This window comes from Saccostrea cucullata, unplaced genomic scaffold (genome assembly GCF_032062105.1).
Source record: "Saccostrea cucullata isolate Sc308-1 unplaced genomic scaffold, CSIRO_AGI_Scuc_v1 ctg746, whole genome shotgun sequence".
NCBI classification, from domain to species: Eukaryota; Metazoa; Mollusca; class Bivalvia; order Ostreida; family Ostreidae; genus Saccostrea; species Saccostrea cuccullata.
This window is the reverse complement of record NW_026938715.1, coordinates 369,522-389,205: the sequence shown is the minus strand read 5'-3', so window position 1 is coordinate 389,205 and position 19,684 is coordinate 369,522. Positions and strand designations below refer to the sequence as shown.

Here is a 19,684-nt window from a genome sequence, read left to right as displayed (position 1 = left end):
CGGACTTTTTCTCAGTTATTCTGACCGTTTGTACATTTAGTTCCTTCATAATGTACGACTTGAGTGATTGAATGTCTTTTAAATTCTCGGGGTCACTTTGGATGACGATGAGCTCTTTGAGAGGATGCGTAAGGGGTATTTTGTTCTTTGCCCTTATAATGCGTCCCAGTTTTATGACAGATTGCATGTGAAGCACGGCTTTTTTTGGCTGCATTGTCGGCCAGGTCTTCCCTAAAGATAGGAAAGTTATTTTAAATAATGACTTTTTAACATGTTTAATTAAGGCCTTGTGAAATAATCCAAAGTATAACTTATTTTTTAGTAAATTACTTTCTCCCTAAAAAAAATTCTAATAAATATTTGAATTATAAGTAATAAATTCTGTTTCCTATAGAGTTTTAGTGCTTAAGAAAAACATACAATCTGTTCATGTAATTAATAATCTAAGTCGTAACATTTAAGCGTCGAACATTAAAAAATTTTGAAATGATTGACTTGAAAAATAAAGGCTTAAATCATAATTCTTTATCATTGCAGAAGTAACAAGGCAGATGATAAATTAGATGAACCAGTTTCAATTGAAATTAATAAAACAAGTTAATCTATAAGGCTTGGAATTGATTCCATTTCTTACCGGTAACTGGGTATCATAAGGAAATGAACACTTCTAGTGTCATGTGTTCCCACTGACTCGGGATCGATAAAATTCCTAAGACCCTGGAACATATATTCCGTGATATATGGAATCATTGGAGCCTGGAAATATTCACAGATTTATAAAATCATGATCTAAATGATAACAATGAAAATGAAAAAAAAATTTCCCTAGCAGCACAAATTAATATATTGAATGTTTTATGCATCTTCCAAATATAAACCAAGTTAATTTTTAACCCTTGTGGTATATGATCAAACAACTTTCATGCAAAGAAAGATGAATTTAAGAAATAACAGTTTATCTAAGGTTATGATATGACAACCTACTAACACCAATTTGAATTCTCACCAGAAGTCTAATCATGGTCATTAGAACAGTGAATAAGGTTTCCAAGGCCATCCTACAATCAGAGGGGCCATTTTCTCCCTGAGAATTTAAAGAAAATAGCATAACAATTTACAGAATTTGTAATGTGCTTTAACAATTCATTTATTGAAAGGTTTTTCCTATTTTGTTTCCAGAAAGACAATTATTTACCTTTAACTTTTATAACCCCTAGTTATAGTACTGACCCTTAATGCGGTTCATTTGTTATTTTACCTTTATCCTCCTTCTGTTCATTCTAATGTACCAGTTGGTAAGCTGCTTTATAAATTGTACGAGTCTTGGCATCAACGTGTACAGGCGATAAGCTGGAAAATACAGGAAATCTTATGTCATACACAAACAGCATACTGTATAAGAACAAATTTTTGTGGGGGTAAAATTTCGTTGATTTGTCATCTTTTAACCCTATTCAATAAACATGATAAATAGTCATATAAAAGTTTCGTGTGGGATTTAATTTCGTTCATAATGGTTAATAGCAAAATAAACGTAATTTAATCCCAAACAAATATTTCTGCTTTCACAGTATTACTTTATTTAAATCTAATATGAAACGAGAAGGAATGACATAGTGCATAGATCAAAATATTGGTTTATTATCATTATCATAATTTTGAGAGACTTCATCCTTCTAGGGGTTTGGCACATGTCTTGACATATTTGGTGAAACCCTATTATTCCTCAACAGCTTTTGAAAGAAAAAGCAGACGTTCATATAAAATTCAAGTTCACATGCGTATCTTAAGCACAATTAATATTTTTTAAAAAAAAATCCATATAGGTTCTTACCAAAATAATAAAAAAAATTGTCATTTGTTATGGAAACTGCTTATGTCAAAGCATTATTAACCAGAAGTCTCTGTTGAGACTGTAGCTCTACTGGTTTGTGCTTATAACAAAGGATGAGAAAAGAAGCCATTGCTATTAGACCAAAACTGTAGAAGGAGAAAAGGAATTTCACACATTTCTATTTTTAGTAACAATGGCAACACTTTCATCAAAATTAAAAACCGATAAACTACTCTATATATCTTAGAGTAGTCTACTTGTGTGCCAAGTTATATTGCAATCAGAAAAACTGTAGGAGGAGTAGCATTTTAAAGGAATTTCACAGGAAATTCTTTTTTTAGAACCATGGCAACACCGTTCATCTCAAAATTGCACTTCTTGTATAATAGTGTAGACTACTTGTGTGCCAAGTTATATTGAAATCAGATCAAAATTATAGGAGGAGTAGAGTTTTAAAGGAATTTCACATTATATTCAACACCACTAAATCAAAAATGGATGCACTATTTTATGTATCTTTATGTAGTCTACTTGTGTGCCAAGTCATATTGAAATCAAATCAAAATTGTAGGAGGAGTAATGTTTTAAAGGAATTTCACAAAAAAATTCTATTTTCAGTAACCATGACAACATCGTTCATCGAAATCAAAATCCGATGCATTATTTTATGTATCTTTGTGTAGTCTACTTTTGTGCCAAGTTATATCAAAATCAGATCAAAACTGTAGGAGGAGTAGCATTTTAAAGGAATTTCACACATTTCTATTTTTACCATGGCAACACCGTTGTGAAATCAAAAACCGATGCACTATTTTATGTATCTTAGTATAGTCTACTTGTGTGTCAAGTTATATTGAAATCAGATCAAAATTGTAGGAGGAGTAGCGTTTTAAAGGAATTTCACAGAAAATTCTATTTTTAGTAACCATGGCAACATCATTCATCAAAATCAAAAATTGATACACATATTTTATGTATCTTTGTGTAGTCTACTTGTGTGCCAAGTTATACTGAAATCAGATCAAAACTGTAGGAGGAGTAGCATTTTAAAGGAATTTCACAGAAAATTCTATTTTTAGTAACCATGGCAACACCGGTCATTGAAATAAAAATCCGATGCACCATTTTATGTATCTTTGTGTAGTCTACTTGTGTGCCAAGTTATATTGAAATCAGATCAAAACTGTAGGAGGAGTAGCGTTTTGAAAAATTGTTTACAGACAGACGGACAGCTAGACAGACAGACGGACGGACGACGGACGCATTACTATCGCATAAGCTCTTCTGGTCTCTGACCAGTAGAGCTAAAAATGAAACATCAAAATTGAGATACCTTGCATTTCATCTCGAACAAACTTGATAAGTGATTGTGCCAGTGACAGAATCCAGCGATCCATATAGTTGGCTCGTTTCCTGATCTTATGCTCTTTGCACAGAAAATTTAAACAATTTTCCTAAAACAAAACCATACAATCATTTCAAAGCAAAAAAAATCCATTTATATTACACAAAACAGATCCATTGTCTATATATTTGATTTTCAAGTAGATTTTGCAATATGGTAAATTACCTTTGATTTATATTTATTTCAAATCACAATATATTAATAATGTATTCTTTGAATTTTCTATGTAATATTTTATTTGTAATGTTTTATTTGCCCTAACAGTTTTTATTTATCCTTGTCTTTTGTATATCAATATATGAAAAATATTGAAAATTTTAATAACATGCTCTAAACGTTTTTAAAAAGTCAAACTCTTAAAAAATTGAAATTGGAAAATTATTTTTCTTCCCCAATGGATTATATAAGAAAAACAGATTTTTATGTGACATGTTTAAGTAGCTTTGACAAACTCTTTATTAACGTCTCGTATAAATTTACTCATCTATCACATATGTAAGATAACTTACAGTTTGATAATTGTCGACATTTTGCATGAAGAATCTATAGGCGTGATACCAAGGAAGAAACACATTCTTCACCACTCCTTCTACATCCTTCTCCTTGAATCTTAGACCTTCTGCCTTCAAAGCTGGGGAGTTGCACAGATAAAACCTGTAATAAAATACTTGAAATTAGCTTGATAATAGCATAATTTAGAATTGTTATAATCTCTGACAGGTTTCATGATAGAGTGTGACATATTTCATTGTGTACAAATGTAACATACATGCATACATAAACACATCACAACTACTTGGCTTTTAAGAACATTCATATTTCCTTCATGCTTTAAAGAAGTTGTAGTTTTTAAACATATTATATAGTTATTGGAAACTGTACATTTGACATGTTTGAGGAAAGTGCCAAGAACTGTTGATTCCTAAATTGCATCTCTTATTAGAAATGTTTGCAGTCCAGTCTTTCTTTAATACCTGAGTGCATCAGCACCGTATTTGTGGACTATCAGCATTGGATCTGGGTAGTTCTTCAGTCTTTTGCTCATTTTATTTCCATCCCTTTAAAGAATAAGTTGATACATGTACTACAGGGAATTATTTAGAATTGTGTAAGAAAGACTTGTGTTGCTTTTTTATGTCAGTGTTAACTAACATGTCTTGTAAAAATTTATCTTCTGAGACTCTCTAAATTGCTTTGATCAATTATTCAATTTGCTACAGCCATTTTGAAATACAATAAAACGTACTGTCATTGTGAGAAGATGTTTTTTTTGTTGTTAAATATGCATTTAAATCAATGAATTTCAAGTATGTATCATTGCTAATAAAATCCCAGTACAAATGTCATCAGCACATGTAGGAAATATTTCATTCATATCTAATATTTGAAATGAAAAAGGCCATGATAACAAACTGTAATCGGTCTCAAAAAATTGATTAACAATACGAGTCTGTAATCAGGATATAAAACACACACCCCTGAAAGTTTCAGAGATGAATTAGGTTCTTAGGGGGAGTAAACATCCATTTGTCAACCGACCAAATGCACAATTGTCATACAAATTTAGGAATGAAGCTTATTTCAATTTATATTATACGATATAACATAACTTGGGGCAGTTTACGCTTTATAAACCGCGAAACGGTTTATAAGAAAACGTACCATGAGTTGAAATAAACCCTTTAATTTAATTTCAATGCATTTTTCAGGCTTCACATTGATTAAATAATAAAAGTAATGTCAAGCGGAGTAAAACGTTTTTTGACGTAACTCAATGTGACGTAGGCAAGTTATATTATATAAAATAGATAAAATCAAATCAAATCATTAAATTATTCCATAAAAACAAAGGTCTTACAATTGGTATGAAATATGTCAGCCAAATTACTTTCTTCTGTGACATTCGAGAGTTTATTATTAAATTTAATATCTAGCAATAACTTTTTTTATTAATTTTAGAGTAAATAAAGGTCATACAAAAATAATTATACAAATGATACAAAAAGTGATCTTACTCAGCCAAGACAATTCCATTGACGATGACATTTTTGAATGCCGGTTTTTCAAAGAGTAGAGTGGATAGCACAAGCAGTGTGTAGAACCTAAACAAACAAGCATTTGTAAGTTAACAGAACAATAAAGTCTAAAAAGTAGAATGCAGTAGTTTACCAAGTTGATGTGAAAATTCTGAGGATAATCGATATACGATTGTGTTATGAAATTAAACGTTCAAAGAACGTTCAAAGCTAGTGGTTTTGAAATAAAATTTAATTAATGATGATAAATGATAATTAAAAATATGCTTCAAGACTTCTATAAATAATGCTACTTGTACTTTTGCAGATTACATCTAATCATTTCCATTGGTTTGGAAATTATCTAATTAATCAGTATCTACAATTGATTAAAATCCTATACCATCCTCTTGTTTGATCAAGACCCTCAGCAATGATGTCGGCAGGAAAAGAATCATCAAAATCATTCTTCCTTTCGAAGGGATAGTGAATATGCGCATACGGTACGCAGCCAATATCAAACCAACAGTCAAACACTTCAGGGGTACGTCTCAGCAATCCTTTTCCGAGTTTGGAAGGAATGGTGACATTGTCCAAACTAATATAAAGAATTTGAAGTTAATTCATTACAATCTTTGCTTTTATGTCAGATTGCATTGTATTAAATTTATATTATGTAATGATTATTTTGCTACTTTGATTTGAAAAAGTTTTTTTTTCTCATCTTACAATTCTCTGTGGAGATCTGTGACTTCTACACCCGACAGCTGCTTCAGTTCCTCCAATGATCCGACGCAAACAATCTGTAAATAAAAGGTAGGTGAATAATTTGCGTCTTCCACTAAATGTACGACCCTCTTTCTTCTATTTTTGCTTCTGATTAATTTATTTTATTTTTGCTCTCTTACTGGGATAGAATTGTGAAATCTTTAAGTGAGCAAGAAATTACCAAAACTGATTTTAACTGACAATGAATAACGATATGTCTGGAACACCGTAAACTCGAAATATAGTGAAAAGATTCGATTTATGCAATGCATAAACAATAATGAACGAATTAAAGTCGCCAACATTATTTATAATGAATGAACGGCCGACATCAGCTGCATTTTATAACTTCAGAAATCCAATAAAACATTTTTTTCATGGCTGTGAAATTTGTTTTTGATTACTCACGGCATGTACTCATAATTTCTTCAACTATTAAAATGTACTATTGTTTCACTTCTTTATGTTGTTGTTGAGTATTCTTTATCTTACACTCATATACAAGTACCTCTTTTCCATCTTCACTGATCCAAATAGGGATGGGTGTTCCCCAATACCTGTTACGGGATACTACCCAGTCCTGGGGTTCACGGAGCCAATCTGCGAATTTCCTTTCTTTCACAAAATTTGGAACCCTTGAAAAAAAAGTTTTTTTTTTTAATTGTACAGAGGTAGTGTAAAATAAAGATACGTCATGTTTGGTGAACCATTTTTTGAAAAAGGTTTATTATAATTAGGTGATACATATGTTTGTGTAAAGAGGGTATTTTGGTTATGATAATCGACGTTCTCATTCCTCACCAGTATGTTTTCTGGTTGTTCTCTAGAAGATGGGATGCTGCCTGTTCCACCCTTACAAACCAGCTGGGCACAGCTTTGAAGATTAATGGTGTCTCCGACCTTTTCAATAATATGTTAATGTTTGTAATGAAACATACTGATTTTGAAAAAAAAATGAAACCAGGAATTGTCATTTGTTTTTCTTCAACATTAAGTAAATAGTGAATGAAAAATATAATTTTTTGTTTAGTAACTGCAGACAGAAATGAATAATTACAGGGCATAAAATACTTAACCTCCAGCAGAATGGGTATTTATGTTTGAAAGTTGCCTGATGTACCAAACGACCTTTTTCTCTCAAGTACTTAATAATACATTTGTCGGCATCCTATGAAAAGTTAAAAAAGTTTTTTAACATGTGAATAATATTAATTTACGCTGACCTATGTTTAGAACAATACTTGTTGAATTTACAAAGAGTTATAAAATTAATACGACAAAATAATGATAAAGTTAAATGGATGACCTTGACATACAATCCTTTGAAATCTTCAATCTCATCCGTAAATTTTCCAGTTTCATCAACAGGACTTATAATGTCCATGCCTTGGGTGATCACACCATACTTCAAACACACGCGATAATCATCCTAATATTTAACAACTTGCTCATGAATGTAAGCTAAATATCAAGAAATTCTGAAAGACTGAAACTCTGGCCCAGGGATCATGAAACTTCTTAAGCATAATTGTCAAAAAATATTTGTAGCATTAAAATTATTTGAATGTTTAGCAAGCAAAAAAGAAAATGCTTTTTAATTTTGCATCTTAAATCTGCTGTTATATTCTTATACTAGTACTTCCATTTCTTATTTTTCTTTCTGATATAACTTTCTGAAAGTTAGCGGAGTTAATTTCTTGATAATTCTACCGGAATGTAAATTAGGCAGGTCAATATGTCAGGAGCTAAGAAGGCCTAATATGCATGCAAATCTCGTGTGCATCTGTCTCTGAGTCTGACGCTAACGAGGCCAAATATGCATGAAATCTCGTGCGGCTGCCGTTGTGTTTGACGTCAGATGGTGAGGACTATTTAAATTGAGATGGGAATCCTCGTGTAATTTAAATGTATGTCTGCATTTTTAAAGTCTAAATCTACAAATTTATTTCACAATGAAATGGAAATATAAGGAATCACTGTCTAGTTAGTATAGTAAGCCAGGGACATCAACAATAGTGGGAAACATTGGATAATCTGTGGATAACGGGCTTCGCCCGTTATGCAAATTATCCCATGTTTCCCATAATTGTTGATGCCCTGGCATACTATACTAACTGGAAAGTGATTCCTTTCAATAATTAAAGAATTTAATTAAAAACAATTAACATCTTATAGATGATTGTGAAATTTTGACTTAAATCGAGGTCTGTTTCATGATTCTGAGTCCAAGTTTCATGTGACACGAATTTAATAATTTGATTACGACAAAATTTCAATTATACATGTATGTTTCATGACATAGTTAATGATGATATATTCGAAGAAAAATCCAATGCTTAAATATTCTGAATAATGCATTTATACGTTCCTTGTTTCAATTTAATTTGATTTGATTCTAATTTGTTCTTATTACAAAGACGATATATAGTACCTCTCCAAAGTAGGGTGACAGGGGGACAACCCCTGTCCCACTCTTAGATGAAACTTGCTCATCAAGTAGAACTTGAAACGCCCCTGTCTTCTCTCTCATCTGCAAAAGATGAAATATACATGTAAATCAAAAATTATGTTTGCAAGTAATAGGTAGATCCAGTCGATTTTACTGAGATTGGATATGTGTTAAAAATGTCTCTTGACCACCAGGACCGACCTAAAAATGACATTGAATAGTGAAACTTGATCAATAATTTTTCTCAATTTTCGATTTATATCTACATAATTATATAATGTATATAAATGTTGTTTAAGAAAATATGTACGTCCATTTTCTTGAGAATTTCTCATTTCTGAGACCTCTATCGGAAAACTGTTTCATTTTAAAACAAACGATTGGTCAGTCTTAAAATGTGTCCTTTAAACGACATAATATATTTGTAATAAAATGTTATATCTATATCACATTAATTTTATCATTTTAAACACGATATTAACAAAACTTCAAATATCTCAGTGTTAGTAGGCCTATATTAAAAACTTAGTGTTAGAACATAATAAAGTATTTGATATCAAGAATATATAAGATATACTCGTATATAATATACTGTATATAATATACATGTATAAGATATACCTTGCTTGCAATGACAATCTATCGTTAAGTTGAACATTGACCGATATCTTTCATACAAACAGTTAGGACATTTTTAACACTGATTTCCGCTTACCCAACCAGGACTAAGGACACAAGGCCACAGTGATCGGTCTATTGACTGTTTTATCTTATAGTATGCTGCTTTAGTCTCAATCACGTATTTCTTTACTAATATTGAGACGACACCGTATATTGAAAGCCTTTTTGAAATCATTGACAGCTGCTTTTTCATAGATGGAACTCCTAAATTTACTTACGTTGTCATTGGTCATTCGCGAAATTATTTTGTTAAAAAACATTCTGATTGTACACACAAGTACTCTGAAGTTAATACTAAAAAGATGTTTGAGTTTCTGATTGACAATATCTATGTGGATTTTGGAGACAGGGTCTTCCACAATATGTTGGAATCCCCACTGGTACCAATTGCGCTCCGTTATTAGCAGACCTATTTTTGTATTCATATGAAGCAGAATTTGTACTAAATCATATATTACGTGAAAAGAAGAAAACACTTGCTTTAGCCTTCAACTCGATATTGAGATATATCGACGACGTATTGTCAATTAGCAATGGTAATATCCATTCTTATGTGGATGCAATATATCCCGATGAGCTTGAAATAAAAGATGCTACAGAGTCTGGCATATCTGTTTCATATTTAGATATGTTAAATTGAAAAGGACGTTAATGGTAATCTAACTACCAAGCTTTATGAAAAACGTGATGACTTTAACTTTTCAATCGTCAACTTCCCTTATTTATGCAGCAATATACCTATCACCTCCAGACAGCCATTGAGCTGTAAGGGCTATTTATTGTACCAAAAAACTGCAGAGAAGGAACTTCGGTTTTTTATCCGAGAGACCCGTGACGTTCATTTTTAATGTCGGACGCTTGGTAAAGAAAGATGCAATCGCTGTCTAAAGTAAAACTTACATATTTAAAGTATGGAAAGATTGGATTATATCGCAAGCCTTCAAGAGCCAATCCTTCATATCTGCAAAGAATTTTGTTCTTATCATAAATTTTTCATACATCATACGTTTATATAATTATGAGAGTGATCAAAGAGTTCGCGTACTATCTCTATATCTACAAAACCACAATTCAGATTAGAATAAAATTTGGTACACACATAGCCATAAACAAGTTCTATAAATAGCATACGCTGAATAAAGTTTTACTCCTTGTTTGTGACGTCAAATGTGTAAATGACGTCACTATATAGGTCACTTGTGACGAAAAATGGTTGTCTCAGTCGAACTCGTTCAACAAGCGACTGTACAATTTATATTGTATACCTTAGAAATCCCTGTGCAGTATCATATAATAATTTGTACAAAGTTTATTAAGATAAGTGACTTCCTATAAATTCAATCAATGATTGGATTGATCGTTTTAGTGAAGTAAGGCAGATGGTTGAAAATGATACTTGTCATGTTGCCCAGTGAAAGCAAGTTTGAAAAGATATGTGTTTTTAATTAAGCAATTTGCTATCAAAGACCTCCAATTTACACTTTGAAAAATAGTTGAATATTTGAACAATAATATAATTGTCAAATACGTAAGATATCGTTTACTTTAGATTTTTTAAACATATTAGATATGATAAAAAGTGGGCACCCATTCTCTATCCACCTTGAATAAACGTCTCCCGAGACAGAAGATTTGTGTTTAAATCTTCACCATGCTTATTTCTGGAAAGGATATTCTTATCCACCCATTCTGTTGCCGAGATTTGACCATTTCTGACAAATGAACTGTTCTTGTCATAAAAATTAACTTACATGGAAAGAAATATAAAACTCAGAAAAATCTTTCGGCTTTTGTGACAGAACGCTACGGAGGGAGTCACGTGACTGCAAATATCACGTGATTTGCGCATGCGCAGAACGATGGTTGATGTGCAATAAAATCGGATAAGATTATTTTAAAATATAATCAACATTGACACCAAATATTCTTTCTTTTACGAAAGTTATTCAATTAGTTCGCGAACTTTTTGATCACCCCTCGTATATAAAATTCAACATGCTTCATATCATTAAATTGATTCTTTAGTTGCATCCTTCGAATTCCTTCATCGTTTTCTAATTTGTAGAAATTGACAGTTAAAAAAAATTAACCATACTTCTTTAAAACTGTATACTCGTCATTCTTCTTGAATAGAGTCTCCAGTCTAGCTTCCATCATAATGAACACCTTTTCTGTGGCATTATCTGTATTGACAAAAACAGTTCAAATTCTAATAAATACAACAGAGTTCCACAACTGAAACAGCAATGAAGGCTGAATTCGTTAAAATGTATGGGTATACAAAAGCATTTATGATACAAATGTGGATATTTTAATTTCTAGATGCGAAAAAAGCAATTAATTATTAATTACAAGTAAATTACAAACGAAAGTTACCTTTAATTTTGACATAGTTCATATTTGGATTCACACAAAGGGATAAATTGCTTGGCAATGTCCATGGAGATGCTGTCCAAGCAATCAAAGCAACATTTGGCTCATCTAGTAGAGGGAATGTAACAATGACTGCAAATATAGTTAGTGAGTGTCATTCAACTAGTACAAACAGTCAGTCCTCGTTATCTCGAAATCGATGGAACTGCAAAAAATCTTCGACATACGCATAGAATCGAAATTTCAGGCGTAAATTACTGCTTTAAGAATACGTGACGGAAATTTTCAAATCAATTCGACATATCTATTACATCTGAGATATCAAAGTTTGAGATATTGAAGTTCAACTGTATTTATAACTTTACTATTTAAAACGTTTAGAATTTAATACAGTGTGGCTTTATTTTCTTCTTTCAGTAGTTCAGTTACTGAAAGAGTAACATAAAGGAAGATTTATTTTAAATTTTATCAGAATAGTTATGTTACCACGCTTAATATATATTTTGATACGAACGGTATATTTGAAAACTTACGGATGAACGATACTATAATTTTACTTCGATTAAAGAACCAAATTTCCTGTGCTCCATATGTCATGAAATATAATAATTATAGAGAAGGCAAGTAGGTTAAAAAAATCTAATTCTAAATTTCAAGAAGAAAAAGCACAAAATAATGAAAAATCGAACACATTTCTTTTCGCATGATAATCACTTGAAGAACATTTAATTGTCTATGAAATAATTAGTACCTGATGGGTCCTCCACAAGCTTACAATTCTGTACAGCCTCAAAATTTGACAGAGGGGTGTTGCAGGCAGTGGAATAGGGCACAATCTTTGTGTCTTTATACAACAAACCTCGTCTATGCAGCTCTTTAGTCACCCACCAAATGCTCTCTATAAAGGAGGGGTACATTGTCTTGTAGTCGTTGTCAAAGTCGATCCATCGTCCCAGTCGGGTCACGATCTCCTGTAAAATCGCATTTTTGGACCCTCTCTACACCAGTGCAAAATATTCTTTGGACATTGAGAAAAAGTTATTGCATAAAGGAGTAAATATTGTGCTTATCTATGTAATTTTCAATGTATGGTGCGTGGCATTTACCCCCGGGAAAAATGTTCAAAAACAACACAGTATCAGTGAATAGATATCGCTGTTAATTACTTCAATAGAGAAAATACATGTAAATAACACGTTCAGTTAATTTATCCTGGCCTTTTAAAATGTTGAGAATACTTGAATTGATTACAAATTGAGTAATATTGTGTAAATTTCTATTTTTTAGAAATTTCTAAGGGCAGATCACTCTAACTGCAGAAAAATACCTTAGAATCGGAACTCTTTAGTGTAGAGAGGTTTCTTAATTTAAGGTCCGATTGTTTCTTTTGCTTTGTTTATATTTTAAATCTGATCTTATTTCCTTTGCTTTCAGTTTATTGTTTTTGTTTAATTTCATTATAAATGATAATTCATTTATTCGTGATGCAAATTCTTTATTAATAGATTTTTTTTTATTATGGGGATGTAATATAAAAAAATAGTTGCGTAGCATAAAATTTCGGAGGATGAAATAAAATCAGACGATACTTTGTATTCTTTTGAAGCTTCTTTAATGCAGAATTATTCTTAATGGACTTACCTGCCATTCAGTGGAATATCTCATGACAATTTTTCTACATTCATCATTGTAAGCTTTAATCCCCATCTTCCTAACATCCTTGGGACATTTGATTCCTAAAGTTTTGTCTATCTCATATTCCTTTAATAAATCAGAAAAAGAACAAGTTTCAATTACGTCTGTTTTATTAATTTTTTCTGCATATATATATCATACTTATGCATATGTTTTTATGTACATATACAAAGACTGGATCAATTTAATACTAGTATTCATGATTTGAAAATAACTTTATCACATATATGTAGCTTTAGTGCATAGTGCATAGTAAAATATTAAAAACTTTTATTAACGAAATCCAAAAACACATTCACAAATTAGATTACACAAAAGAACGATATGGAGATAACGAACAGTATTTAATCTCGAAGTCCATAAAACAATACAAAATAAGCGCAGAGCAAACACGGACCTCCGAAACATCAGAGGTGGGATTAGGTGCCATGGACATCCCCTGCTGACCGGTAACACCCGCCGTGTGCTCATTGTCATGATCAGGAAATAACGGAAAAATTCGTCGTCAATTCAGTGTATAAATAATTGACTAACCATTGGTATGAAAAGCGCAAGTCAACATTTGACTCAATAATAAATTGTATTTGGTGACAAGGTCATTGTATCGACCATAGAACTTACGAAATAATGACTTTAAACGAGACTGTTGATATTCTTCTTTCATCAACTTGCTTGTCAATAATTTACCTCGTTTTAGAAATTGTTCATACGTACATGTAGAGCATGCTCTTGCGTATCGAATCAAATGAGATATACACACTCCGTATGCAGGTTATGAAGGTATATTGTTGCATAAGTGAGGGAAGTTGCCGATAGAAAAGTTAAAGTCATCACGTTTATCATATAGTTTGGTTGTTAGGTTACCATTAACGTTTTTTTTTAAGATTTTCAAGTAAAATATCCAAGTATGAAACAGATGTGTCAGACTCTGCCCTGTCTATAATCTCAAGCTCTTCTGGATATATCGCATCGACGTAGGAATAAAAATTACCATTGTTAATTGACAATACGTCATCGATATATCTAAATGTCGAACTGAGGGCCACAGCAAGTGTTTTCCTCTTTTCACGCATAAGATTTTGCATAAATTCTGCTTTATATGAATACAAAAATAGGTCTGCTAATAACGGAGCGCAATTGGTACCCATGGGAATTCCAATAAATTGTTGGAAGAAACTGGTCTCTAAAAACCACATAGATATTGTCAATCAGAAACTCAAGCATCTTCTTGATGTCAACTTCAGAGTACTTGTGTGTGCAATCAGAATCTGTTTTTGAAAAATAATTTTGCAAATGACCAATGACCAGGTAAGTAAATTTACGAGTTCCATTTTTATTGAAAAAGCAGCTGTCAATGACATCAAAAAGCCTGGATTTTAATTTACCATGGGGAATTGTTGTGTATAAAGTTAAAAATCGTAAGTTTTTAAGCTGTTGATTTTTGTAAAATCATGTTACTTCAAATTGTCCAAAAGTTCTTTAGAATTTTTTAGAATCCACATCTGATTCACACCACTTCTTGAATATATAGTTGCACAGTACTCTAGAAGTTTTTCCTTTACTACTGTTAATATCTTAGTGAGGAATAACGAAAGAGGCTTGGTTAACATTTACTGGAACCCGCAATGTATCTTTGTTTGTAAGGATTCTTATGAAGTTTCGGAATCCAATATATATGAGGTAGTTCAAATTCATTTTGGCTGTGTGGAATATCAAAAATATTCAAAACTGACACATGTTTTTGAAGAATTTCTTCCTTAGAAAGGGAAGTATGAGTATAAGTGGATTACCACTTGTAGATAATGTACTAAAGTACATATTTCACTGTCATAGAAATAAATCATCATTTAGAGACAAACGTATATAGAAAAATATTGCCATATGTTGCAATCGCGTTTTTTTTTTAATCTTTAATGATATAAGTTTGGCAAGAACTTTGGTATTCAAATCTTTTAAATGAAATACAAGTATGAAAATGAATAAAATTCATGGCCAAAAGTCCATTAAAACAGTGAAAATTGGGAGGAGTGCAAACAGGGGCTTATAAACATCAGAGGTGGGATTAGGTGCCATGAAGGAGTGAGCATCCCCTCTTGGCTGGTCTCACCTGCCGTTTGCTCCTTGTCATGACCAGAAAAACGGAGTCTGTATAATGCAGTGTGTAAATATTTTCCTAACAATTAGCATGAAAATGTCAGCCAGCATTTGACTTAATGATAGGTTGTATTTGCTGACAAGGTCATTGTAACGATTATAGAAATTACAAAATGATGGACGATATTGTTAATTTAAACTTCTTTGTCAATAGATTACACATCTTCGCTAGCCAATGGATTCTGATACGCTAGCAAAGATGTAGTCTGCATCGTTTTAGAAATCGTCTGTATCGAATCAACTGGGAGACATAAACTTTATATGCAGGTGAAAAGGTATTATGGGAATTGTGAGTAGAAAAATTAAATTAAGTCATCACGTTTATCATAAAGTTTTATTGTAAGAAAAAGCAGTATCGTAATTTTTTTTGGTAAAATAACCAAATACGACCCTGATAAACGCAGCAGTAAACTGATAAACACAACAGTCTGCACCTACCACGGGGAGACCATGACAATCCCATCCAAACCTTCTCTCCACGTGGTAGCCCGTCTGGTGAGCCCAGCGGGTAACTACGTCCTTTACTGTTCCTCCCAGAATGTGTCCATAATGAGGCAATCCAGTTGGAAAGGGTGGACCATCATAAAATGTGTACCTGAGAGAGTAATTATACTTCTATTTTATTATCGATTTCTTTGTTCGAGTCGTTTTGTTATAAGGAATCGAGAATAATGTAACAGTTTAATCTTTCAGCAGAATATGTTCACGAGTAGAATTCCTCCCACTGGTAAAATACTGTTCTTTCTGCATGGACGGCAAAGGGTTGACACAGTATCTCTGGCTTTGCAAGGAAGCAATACCAAAAAGGACAATACCAAAATTGGCGTCTCAATACGAATGAAAAATTTTCAAAGTGAAGTTGAACAAACAAAAAAATAAATAAACAAGAGACCCACAGGCCTTATAGGTCACCTGAGTATCATGCAACAACTTTCCAACAATTGAATTTGCTTCGTGTTTTAAACCAGAGGCCATGAAATTCACAATTTTGATGCACAACGGTGGACGAAAACAGGTAGCAATAGGTCACCTGAGTTACTCAGGTGAACTAATAAAAAAAATATTAATCCATATCAAAAACAACAACGTACCTTGGTTTCCCTGATGAATGTTTTAAGGAAGTTTGAAAAGCATCTATTTCTCTCCAATATTTAAGGATTTTTTCCTCTTCGTCTGGGAAACTAATATTTGCTACTGGTATTTCCTGTGTCTGATTCATGACTATATCTGAAATTGAATTATTGAAGTCTTAATATTAGAATTGTTTTCGAATCATTTCGATCCATATTTAAAAAAAAAACCTCTACTTCCTATATTTATCATGATTTGGATCGGTAGAAACCATGTTCGTCTTTCTCTGTAAGAAAACTATATCTAACATGGTTTGTTTGTTTGTTCTGTTTTGGTTGTTGACAATAACAGTTACATATATGATAAATGATCCGACCTTTTTTTTCACTTAACACATAAATATTTTCCCTGCAGAAATAGTTCATTCATTTTAAAATATCAATGCTTCAAATAAGTTCTTTTAAATGTTTATATTTCGTCCTATTTAATTGTTCATTCGACCATTCGCACGTCCTGTATCTTGCTGTTCATGAAGGTCAAAGGAGACATCAGGGATGCTTAAATGTAAATGAAACTAAATAGTGCAGGGAGGAATTTAAAGATTTAAAATGTAAATATAAGGAATGTTTTAAATTTCATTTAGTGTGAGTTAATGGCTGTATAATTCACGCAGACTTGCATACGTAGGCATATTTTTCATAAAGCTCTAGCACGCTTCATCAAATATGCCTGTACGTGATAAGTCTGCCTGACTTACTCGCCAATAACTCACACAAAACTTTAAAACTTTCCTTAATTAAATCTAGTAAAGGTTGTTTCGTCCAAAGTTAAGTTAGGAAAAGAAATTTTAATTGGAAAAAAATAAAATAGGATATACACACAGAGAGACCGAGGGAGAAGAGATAAAGCATTTGACATTCATGAACGGCAAGCTGCAGGGGGTGCAAATGGTCGAATGAAAAATTAAATAGGACGAAATATATAAACATTTAAAAGAACTTTTAGATATATGTTATGTACCAAACAAGTTTGTTGAAAAATCGGGAATTTTAAGCTAAAAGGTCAATCACACTATAGCCGGTGCCCGGCGATCCGAAAGGATTTTTATTCCTTTGGACATATAAATCTAAAAAAAAAAAAAATAATTTCATAGAAGATCAAAAATGTGCACATTCTTACAAAGTTCATTACTTAGCTTTTTCAACCGTGAAATGCTGTAAATTGTGTCATCAAATACATTTACTATTTTTACAGGAATATGCTTTTTTTCACAGTGAAAAAGTGAAAATTTCATTTAAACACTTTTTTTTGTAAAGATAGATATAATATAGTGAACATCAGGGCGTAGGTTTAGCCCCCCCCCCCTTTCAGTAGACACGTTGCAGTTTAGGTCAAAAGAGGGTTTGTGGTAGTGTTTGGAGAAAAAATTTGTACTGAATTGTACTGAAAGAAGTTTGATCCTATACCCCCCCCCCCCCCCCCGAAATAGGCTTTTCCATGTTTGGAGAATGGACCAATGGACACCTTTTCAATTTTTTTTTTTTTTTTTTTTTTTTTTTTTTGCTTGTCAAGTTTTTTTGTAGGATTGATTTTTTTTTCTCTGTCACTTAGCCCTCCCCCCCTTTTCAATTTGCTTCCGACGCATATGAAATTTAAAAAAAAACAAATAGTGCATGAAAATCAATTTCAGACCTATGAAACAGAAATATACATGTGTCTAGAGGTATGTTGGTACAGCGTTTAGAATAAATACAGAAATTCAATGTCTCTACGTTGGCAGTTCGAATATAGGCATGGGAAAAAGCAAGTTAAGACCCAGTGAAATGTTGTTTTTAACTTGTTTTTATCATTCTTCTATAAAGCTCTAAAAATACGGTCAGACATACCAAAATTGACTATATATATTAAGATAATAAGTAATTTAGAGGTAATTTTTTAAGTAATGCATTTATATAAAAGAGTAAAAATACATCTAAAAATTAAAGCATACTTTGGGGTTAAATAGTATAAAATACCAAGAAAAATGCAAAAATATTCTAAAATATAAAATAAAAGTTTAAATACTTACAGCTTGGCGTCTTTTTTCAGCACAAATTCGTCGACTGCAGTTACTGGAAAAGAGGTGTCATTGTACGGATATTATATGAGCAAGTATGGAACGCCGGGACTGTCTTATCATGACAAAATTAAATTCTTGATGTGCATTTATTTTTTTGTGATGTGCTTTTGTCATTATATGATGTGCTTTTGTCATTACATGATGTGCTTTTGTCATTATGTGATGTGCATTTATCATTGTGTGATGTGCTTTTGTCATTATTTGATGTGCATTTGTCATTTCTCGATGTGCTTTTATCATTCTGTGTTGTGCTTTCAATATCATTATGTGATGTGCATTTGTCATTATATTGCGTGATTTAGTCATTATATGGTGTGCATTTTTCAGTATGTGAAGTGTATATTTCATTAGATCGTGTACTTACAAAAGCCATTACGTCGTGTTCAAAAGTCCTCATGTGTGGTGCAAACATCTTTACGTGATGTGCAAGTTAAATTTTATCGTGGTGGAAACGTTTTCCCTCACTTTTACAACGATATAATTTAAAAAATCAACATAGATATATACTTGTCAAAATTTCTAAGTCCCCACTTTTATTTTTTCAAAAAGATAAAAACCATAGCATCAATTTGCTAGTTGCTAACAAATTTGCCTTTAATTTGCAATATTTACCTGTCAAGGCCAAAACAATTGTAATTGAATGTGTAATTACTCGACCGTGACCGTTTTTGTTAAAAAGCATGAAGTTCGAGTTCCATATTTTTTTCGGGTGTATTCTTCATATTTTTTACTTCCATGTGTTCTCCATCTTTAATTGATAACGAAAAACAAAAAGAAAAAAGTTTGATTTAAATGCGGTGTATGTCCACACAATGTGCAAGTGAAGTTGAAATGGCCCAAACTGGTCGTAGTTAACAAGAGTGCTGTGTCCTTTCACTGTATGACTTTATTTTACTTAAAACCTTTATAATTACTACCCAAAAAACCTACAAAGCATAACTGAATTTCTTTTAATCATTAGAAATGGCTAGGTTTTCAACAAACACCACAAATTCACCCTAGAGTTTATCCGGAAAAATCAATGGAAACGGAACCGGAAGTGCCCTCCCCTCAATGTCAAACTGGAGGAGTGGGGAATACATGTAATGAGACATCATGTTACTATTGTCGGCAATGCACA

The 19,684-nt window shown here is 32.1% G+C and overlaps 1 protein-coding gene across 1 annotated transcript; it reads right to left on the bottom strand.

Moving 5' to 3' along the window:
* Positions 1-623: 623 nt before the first annotated feature.
* On the bottom strand, positions 624-18,668 carry LOC134251026 (isoleucine--tRNA ligase, cytoplasmic-like). Its single transcript, XM_062733388.1, has 22 exons — positions 18,514-18,668; positions 16,466-16,601; positions 15,813-15,969; positions 13,167-13,286; positions 12,277-12,496; positions 11,529-11,657; positions 11,248-11,335; positions 10,053-10,113; positions 8,454-8,552; positions 7,329-7,451; positions 7,099-7,190; positions 6,824-6,922; positions 6,531-6,657; positions 5,984-6,057; positions 5,658-5,852; positions 5,255-5,341; positions 4,214-4,297; positions 3,749-3,893; positions 3,168-3,288; positions 1,259-1,350; positions 1,007-1,084; positions 624-756 (listed from the first exon to the last, which is right to left on the bottom strand). The coding sequence occupies exons 2-22, from the start codon at positions 16,591-16,593 to the stop codon at positions 631-633; spliced, it is 2,445 nt and encodes an 814-aa protein (XP_062589372.1). The 5' UTR covers positions 16,594-16,601; positions 18,514-18,668; the 3' UTR covers positions 624-630.
* Positions 18,669-19,684: the final 1,016 nt, after the last annotated feature.

Excerpts from the sequence above, each read along its gene's own strand:
- LOC134251026 (XM_062733388.1), bottom strand. The coding sequence starts at position 16,593 with ATGAATCAGACACAGGAAATACCAGTAGCAAATATTAGTTTCCCAGAC. Across the intron at positions 7,191-7,328 it reads TCAAAGGATTGTATGTCAAG|GATGCCGACAAATGTATTAT; the intron begins GTCATCCATTTA and ends AACTTTTCATAG. Across the intron at positions 4,298-5,254 it reads AATGGAATTGTCTTGGCTGA|GGATGGAAATAAAATGAGCA; the intron begins GTAAGATCACTT and ends TATTCTTTAAAG.